The following is an 8,195-nucleotide window of genomic DNA, read 5'->3' on the forward strand; positions in this document are numbered from 1 at the left end:
TCCAAAAACTGAACCGTGTTGCTACGCAGGGATCAAGAAGTGTGCGTATCTCCAGCAAGGCCCAGGCAGCTGCCTGCTCTCCAGAGAACAGCAGAGCGCTCGCCCCAGCCAAGCAGCACTCCAGATGTTCTCGAGGGAGTCTCCACATCACTACCCATGTGTTCTTGTCTGAGCTGGCTAAAGCAGCAGCGTTCCAGCGCTCCATATGCCATCTCTTTGGAGGACGTCAGTGCTAAGCGAGCTAGGTCTATAGCTGGGGGCGGTGGAATCTGTGTCTATGCCAACAGGAACGACTCTGGTTCTAAACCAGCGGCACATTCCTTTTTAAAACAGCCAGTCTTCGGAAAGGCACATAAGCCAGAGACTAGTTTAAACTGACAGGCTAAAGAATTGTTTTAAAACTCCAGGCAGGATTATTTTTGTATTGTATGGTGTATTTTTATTCTCAAATACGTTTTTGCCTTGAAAAATCCCTTTTTTCTTCCAATTTTTCAATGGAAGTGAAGCTTAACCATAACTGTTTGTGCTCAACTAATGCTTCACTTTCTAGGGGGGTCAACTCTGCCCTTCGTATTTCCGAAGCAGGCAAACTCAGTTCCACACCATTTGAGATGAGACCTTAAAATCTTACATCCTGTCTGCTTTCTGGGCATTAAATTCGTACAGCAGTGGAGGGGTTTGACCCAGTTTCCTTGGCCTAAATGTCTCCTCTCTCTCTCACTTCCTTTCTTACGTAACATGCTATATGCTGGCTGAGTCCTGTCCTTTTCCCTAGAGGCGGCTGCATTTTAGTAGTGCTGTATGGTGAATCACTTTAAATAGCATCTCACTCCAGTATATTAATTCTTACATCCTGTGTCACGTCATTATTTATGAGCCAGGATCACTGATGATCTCTCAGCTGTGAGAATAGCGTGTTTTTAAATTGCTGCAACAAAGGGAGCATAAACATTTGTGGATCCTGCGGTTTTTTTTAAGCCCCAAGGCCCACTGAAATGCAATTTGGTTTGAAAGAAACTGGGAGGGGGAGAGAGGTCTTTTCACTGGAACTCACTTGAGAAGAGAATGTTTATAGGGAAAGAAATCTGCTAGCACCAGAGTTCAAGGGTTTGTGTTTCCTGCATGTTACTTAGACCCAGCATGGGGCGGGGAGCTGCAGTCCTGCTGCTTCTTTAGCTATGAAGAAACGCGGCAGAGAAACAGGGGTTAGGAAGTGTTAAACATTGCCTCATGGGTGTGTAGTTTTCCTTACTGAGCTAAATGGACCCTGCATGCAGACTTCTAGCATGGCACTTTGCTGGCTGGGCTGTCTTCACCGGAGCCATCCTTGCACTTTGCTCAGCTGTGCCTCCCCCTCTTCCTTCAGTTTAGTTTTGAATTATGAGCATCACAGTAACATTAGAGGCCCCAGCTGAGATCAGGTCCCATTGTGCCAAGCGCTGTGGAAGTGACAGCCTCTGATCTGAGGAGCTTGCTCTTTAGACAGACAGACAGACGGTACAGTGGGGAACAGAGATGAAGTGACTTGTCAGTGGCAGAGCCAAGAGCAGCAGCCAGCTCTCCTAAGTCCCAGCACAGTGCCTGACCCACTGGACCACACTGCCTCTGTGCAACCCATCGTGACAGTGCCCCCCGCCCCTTAGGGAGGTGCCGATCCCGTTACCCTGCATGTGGTCACGAGCGCCTCCGCCCACTCTCATTCTGACAGTGTCAGCAGGTTGGAATATCTTCCTGGTGCGTTGCTAGGAATGGGCAGTTCAGAGGCACGGCACAGCCAGAGCTGCGCACAGTGTGCTCTCCCCTGACTGGAGGAAAAGGAGATGCATAGCTTAAAGGAGGCGGTGGCTGAATGTAAACCTCACCGCTGCCGTTTTGAAGTGACGTGAGTGTCACTGGCCCGGTGGCGCGGTGTTGGGGCTGGGACTCCAGGGCAAGTGTAGTTAGCTTACAGATCCAGAGCTGTCGGGGGAGGCGGTTCTGAGATCTGAGGTGCAGTTTGCTTGTACCCTCATTGCTAGTAATGAAAGGGCCTAGGAATTTTTAAAAAAAAAGACTGTATATTTATTTAGGAAAAGGCTAGGCCCTCTGTGACACTTGTGCGACCCTGCTCCCTTTAATGTGACTGGCCCTGTCACTGGAACTCGGGCAGCAATGGGACTAGGCTCCCAGGCTCTGCAGAGCCGGAGAAGTGTCAGGGTTAGCAGTGTCCTGGAACGGTGGGCACGTGTTAACTGGGCCTGGCGCCTCCTGTGCCATCGTTTATCTGCACCCAGCGGAGCTGCTCCTAGGGGACCCCAGCTCAGGGAGCCCTCCCCTGCCAAAGTCACCAGACAATTGGAACTCTTTGGGAAGCACCCGGGACTCTCCTCGCCCTTGTTCTGCACAGCTGTTTATTCGCTGTGTTTGCATCACTTTGTTAGCCTTCTACACAAGCAAATATGGCTACCGGATGTGCCTGCGCGTGTATCTAAATGGGGATGGCACCGGACGTGGGTCCCACCTGTCTCTCTTCTTTGTGATGATGAAAGGACCCAACGATGCGCTTCTGCGATGGCCCTTCAACCAGAAGGTAGGTGCAGGGAGTGAATGCAGAGCCAATCTCGGGCCTGAAAGGCCTGCCTGGGCCGTTGATGTATTTCCCTTGTCTTTATCCCCATTGGGCCTCTCAGATGCCTGCTCTCCTAGACACCAGAGACCTGGCATGTCCAGTGAGCAAAGGCAGAGAAAGCAAGCGTTTACACTAGCCATTTGGGGGAGCTGTCCAACATGGTTAAAGCCCAGGATATTACAAGAGAGGCCCAGAGGCAAGGGGAAGGGAGACAAAGATACAGTCAGGAGTGGAGTGTTGATGTTTTTGGAGAATGCCCAGAACTTTCATAGGAAGCTCCGGTGTTCCAGGGACCCTGAATTGTGCTCTGGGAATCTGAGCTGTCATCTTTGTTTCTCAATTAAGTTTCTAAACCTGTGCACTTGTCAAGAAACCCCTAAAAATAAGAGCCAGGTGTAAAGTGATGCGGTGGCAGGTGTCTGAATTTGCAGACAGACTGAAACTACCCACTGGGGCAGTGCAAGCCGCTGGTTTATCTCAAAGGGACATTCACGCTATAGAGTAGGTCAAACAAACCAAATATCAGCCTCCCTAGGTGCTGGCTGCCCGGCTGCTGCGCTGGCTTCATTTGTGCATCGACTTTCGCAAGGTCTCCAGTTTTCAGTCCATCTGAACCAGGTGCAGAATTTCCCTTGTGGCACAGCAGAGATTGGCAGGAAGCAGGAGCCCACCTGCAGGGTGTAGGTCTAAATGGGGCTGGGCAATGACCCTGAATGCAGGCATTTTCCCAGCTTGCTGCCATGTGACTGCCTGAGGGGGTGTCTGCATCTTTCAAAGGGTTAAAATGAATGGGAGGTCCACAGAGGAGGTTGCCTGTTTGCCACCTTTCTTCATGCACTTGCTCTTGTGTATTTACCTCTAGGTGACACTGATGCTGCTGGATCAGAATAACCGGGAGCACATTATCGATGCTTTCCGACCCGACGTGACGTCCTCGTCCTTCCAGCGCCCTGTCACCGAGATGAACGTTGCCAGTGGCTGCCCGCTCTTCTGCCCGGTCTCGAAGATGGAGGCCAAGAACTCTTACGTGCGTGACGACGCCATCTTTATTAAAGCAATCGTAGATCTCACGGGCCTCTAACGCCTCCGCCCCACCAGGATCAGCGAGCGCAGTGCCAGTCTCACCCTCCCTGTGCTGCACCCGGTCCCTCAGCATACTGGTGGGAGGGGCAAAGTCCAGATCTGGCCCTATACCCTAGGGAACCTGCTCCACTCTGAGTGGAAATGCAGTGCCTGATGGGAAGCCTCCCTAGGTGTGGAAACACCAGCCGCTCTAGTGCAGATCTTCCTTGAGAAGAGGCTTGTGCTGAGGTTAGTCTGAGTTCGACCACTGCTAAATGGGGACTGGATGATCCCTGCAGGAACCAGCTACCGTGGCTCCCTGCACCTGGTTTTCAAGCTAAAAAGAATGCAGCTCTTTTGTACTTGTTTGCTGCACAGCTGATATCCCGCAGCGCAGCGGAACAGGCACTCTGCTGCCCAGAGCACATGGCCCTAGTAGATCTCGGTGTTAGAGGGAGCTGGTTTCTCTCTGGTGGTTTTGCTTAAAGGTTCTGTAATTCTGTGCTGCCGGTTGGTTTGTTCTTTGACATAAGGGTGTGAGGGAAGACAGGTGATGCCAGCAGCAGCCACGTGGACTAGAGGTATGTGGGCTTAGCATGACATAGTTAGTTCTCTGCTCTCAATGGGAGGGAGGGAATTGCTGAGCAGGTTAGCACTGTCTCACTGGCCCTCTTTGGCAGATGATGCTGCAGAGGCACTTTGAGTGGGGCCGTATGGCAATAGGGCAAGAGGGAGCTGCTCCCAGGGTCCTTTCCTGCGTGGGCTTTACCTGCCAGTGATTTGATGGAAGGGAATTGTCAGCCTGCCGCGGAATATTTTTGTTTTTCATTCATGTAGATGTCCTACAGATCCTCCCTGTCCTGGGCTCCAGGTGCCTTTGGTGAAGCTTGTGGTTGGAATCCTGTGACAGCAGAGTCTTGTAACTCTTTGGAGTGGGTCTTGACTTAGCAGACAGATGCCTTAGACTCTGTTAATGGGTAACTGCGAGAGCTGGGCTTAGGGCAGGGCAGCCTCGGTTCCCGTGTGTGACTGGTTGGCGCCCCCGGAATGGGCTCCTCTGGGTTTAGCTGAAGGCAGGAGCTCATTAGCTACTTCCCGCCAGTCTCATCCTGGTTCTTAGCATCTCTCTTCGTTCGGTGTTGCTGGCGGGCCCCGTCTGGTGTTCCCTCGGCTTGGCATTGGGTCTCCCCCCCAGGCTGCAGCGAGTCTGGAATGTGAAATCTTGGGCTGGCTGCTGTCCCGGGGTTAGTAGTTTACAGGGCAGGGGTCTAACAGCACTGCAGCCCCGATCACTGCCTGCTGCTCTCTCCCATCAGCCCCTTAGTGAGTCTGCAGCTGGCAGAAGGCTGTTTCACTGTCCACTCTTCCCTGGGCTCCTTGCCTGCTGGCCCCCATGGAGAGGGCGCGCTTGCTGGCTCACTGGCTGAGAATGGGCTTTCTATTTCGTGGAGAACGGGTCCCTGTAAGTGTGTTGCCATTGTGGCTAACTGGCCCTTCAGAGTCACTCCGTGGTGGTCACCTGTAACTCTAGAGTGGCCGTTAGCCACTTTGGATCCTTATTCTTTGGGGTTTTCAGTCTCCTGTCCCCATGGGCCTGTTCTCTGCCATCAGCACAAACCTTCAGGTTCTCTTTGGCCAAAGCAGCCCGCTTGCGGGTTTTTTGAAGCCATACTTCAGTTGTGGTCCCAGCTCTCACCAATGCTCCTCTGGCCTGGAGTACAGGCCGGCCCTGCTGCCACTGCCATAGGTGCTCCCAGTGGTTTGCTGGCGCCCCAGAGAGCAGCAGCCCCACTTCCAATTAGCATGTGACCCGCTGCCTGTGTGCAGGAGAGTGAATTCTCTCTGGACGGGGAGCAGCAAACGTGAGGGAATCCAGAGTTGTGCGATTGTGGCACTCTCCGTGGAGGAAGGCCCGTAGCCCCGCTGCTGCGTCCTCTACAGAAAGAAGGGGCACGTTCCCCTCCCCTCCCGGCTCCCGAGGCTGGGCAGAGCTGAGGCACTTCTGCCTTCCCTTGGTCTACGCTAGGACAGAGACGGGCCGTCTAATCGGAGTCCGCTCCCAGGCCTCGGTGAAGCCTGCTTCGCACCTCCCCTCCCAGCCCTTCCTGACACCACGCCGGGGTCAGAACCCCTCAGTGGAGATGGGCTCTGGTACCAGGCTAGGGTGGCAGGACGACAGGGGCAGGTATGAGGTGTCCAGCATTGCGCTGCTCCCCCGCTGAGCGACCACTAATGTCGAGCTGTTACTTCCATCTCCCTTGTTTCTGGCCCAGGCTCAGTGGTGGGGAGGACGGGGTGGGAAAGGGTTGTGTGTGCGCGCAGAGCTGCCCAGTGAAGGAGGGGTCCAGGTGCTCTGGCTGCCAATAAACAGAAGTAAAACAACTGCCCGGGAGTGGGAGTGAAAGGAATTAATCCAGCCCCGTTTAAAGAGTGACAGTCACTGGAGCAGCCTTCCCGCAGGCCAGGGTCTGAGTCTTGTCTGTCTGGGATGCTGCATCGCCCCTGAGCCCCAGCCTGGCCGTACAGCACAGCCTGCTGCACGAGTCTCTCTGCTCTGCGTGGGCTCCAGGCACCCGTCCCATGCTGCGGTGTGCCCAGGGGCTAATGGGCTGGTCAGTTTAGGAACCTCAGTTCCTGAGGAGCTGGGCCCCATCTGGGTACATCTTCTTTAGCTCACCCTCCCTTAGGAGGCTCCTTCTCTTCTCTTCTCTTCTCTTGCGCACAGTCCTTCTCTTCTGCATGCTCCAGATGCCCCCAGCTCTCCCCTGCTTGCTTTCCCCCTTGGGTGCTTGAGGTGAGAGGTTTCCCTGCCCTGTCTGGCAGAGGGGTGTCTAGTGAGGAGGCTGGAGACCCCGCTATTAGCCAGGCATGTCTGGAGACGGAGCAGCAGGGGCAGCTTAGGTCCCGGTGCTGCAGCCGAAGGCAGGGGAGAGGTGAGCTCTCCCGTGCTGTGTGTCCAGCCTCCCGGGCTGGCTCTTTGAGAAGCACGTGTCACTGCTAGGCCTGTCCCTCCGCAGCAACCTACAGGGCTTCAGAGAGCAGCTGCCTTTGGGTTGAGGGTCAGAGGTAGGCTCTTGTCAGGCAGTAAGGGGCACATGGAGATTTCTGGATGAGGGGACCCGAGCCCCAGGGGTAGGAAAGGCCTAAAGACCTAGCTGCGCCCCCCCAAGCTTTGAAAGGTCTCTGGCACAGCCTCTGCTGCATTTCGGAGTCTGGTGTCTGGGGTGGAACCCAAAGCCAGCTCCGAACACTGCTTGTGGCAGGAGAGCCCCAGGCGCGGTGCTAGAGGGGGCTGGCTCTCCCTCCCTGTGGAGAGGTGCTGGGGGGAGTTTTTAGCCGAGGTTCAAAGCCTACCCATGGCGCCTGGGGCTGGGGCTGCAGGAGCAGCCCTGGTGTATTTCCTGGGGCGATACACGTCCTGCCACGCAGCGCTGGGGAGTTCACAGCTGCCCCGGGAGCTGCCATCGAGCAGTGAGGGAAGAGGGCTCCCACGAGGCGCAGCAGCCAGGCCTCTGTGGCCTGCTGACCTGTTGGGCCACGTTTAGCGCAAAGCGTGGTGCTGATCCTGCCACGCTGCACTGGGGAAGGTTTGCAGGCCGGGCCGCTTTTAGTGGAAGCCCCATTGTTTCCTGGGGGACGTGCTCATTGTCACTTCTGGATAAAGTCCCCAAACACCCTGCACTGGCTTCCGGCTACAGCCCCTCTGCTCCCTTCCAGCCACATCTGTCCCACAAGCAGCCAGCTGTTCTAGCCGTCTCCTAGAAGCCCGCTCCAGCTGAGGGCACATGGGACTGCTGCCCATGTGAGCACAGCACCGTGGATGAGGAGAGAAGGGGGCTTAGTGTCTGAGAAAGTCACTTGAAAGGCAGGGAAATGACTTGCTGCTTTTTGTGTTGCTCCCGGGCACCTTCTAGCTGTGCTAAGGATGAAGGCTTCCTCCCCTCCCCCCCCCCCATTTCCCTGCAGCCTACTCCCCTCAATTGCCTTCAGTGGCATGGACTGGCTGACCCCTGCTGCTGGCTATGGTGCACTCAGCTGCAGCAGAGTCTGTCCACAAAATCCCCGTGCGCAGAGGCCATGCAGCACCCACTTTGTGGAAAGGTCGGGGCTGGAGAGCTGGGGGAGGCTCAGCTCTCTCTTCCCCAGTGCTGCTGTTCAGTGGATGGAAAGTCCATGCAGACAGGTGGGTGGAAGGGAGCGAAGGCTTGTGCTGCTGCAGCTGCTGCGGGGCTGTTTTGTGCATGCCAACTTAACGTGCTGTACGTGCAGCTCCCAGAGCCAGCCATGGGCACCTGCTGCTTTGCGAAGAGCCAGAACAGAGATCGCAGGTGATCCTAACCACATACAAAACCCTCCTTCTCTGCTCCTTCCCCGTGCAGCCCTCATCTGCCAGGGGCTAGATGTATTACAGCTCCAGCGGGCCGTTCCACACCAGCAAAGCTGCCTGGCCAGCACCCTGTAGGTACTTACGTGAGTCTTTTGCTATGCCATGCAGGGGAGATTCTGTCTGGTAAAAATCAAGGCT

At 55.2% G+C, this 8,195-nt stretch overlaps 1 protein-coding gene across 3 annotated transcripts in view; it reads left to right on the top strand.

The window, feature by feature from the left end:
- TRAF2 (TNF receptor associated factor 2) overlaps positions 1–4,577 on the top strand; it is a 41,087-nt gene extending 36,510 nt beyond the window's left edge. For all 3 annotated transcript variants that reach the window (XM_067561588.1, XM_067561589.1, XM_067561590.1), the window contains 2 exons: positions 2,421–2,569; positions 3,471–4,577. In XM_067561588.1, the coding sequence (XP_067417689.1) occupies positions 2,421–2,569; positions 3,471–3,689 (368 nt within the window). In that variant the 3' untranslated portion in view covers positions 3,690–4,577. The remainder of the gene's footprint in view (positions 1–2,420; positions 2,570–3,470) is intronic.
- Positions 4,578–8,195: the final 3,618 nt, after the last annotated feature.

Source organism: Emydura macquarii, unplaced genomic scaffold (genome assembly GCF_026122565.2).
Source record: "Emydura macquarii macquarii isolate MOO-44397 ecotype Brisbane River unplaced genomic scaffold, CSIRO-AGI_Emac_v2 contig_2417, whole genome shotgun sequence".
NCBI classification, from domain to species: domain Eukaryota; kingdom Metazoa; phylum Chordata; order Testudines; family Chelidae; genus Emydura; species Emydura macquarii.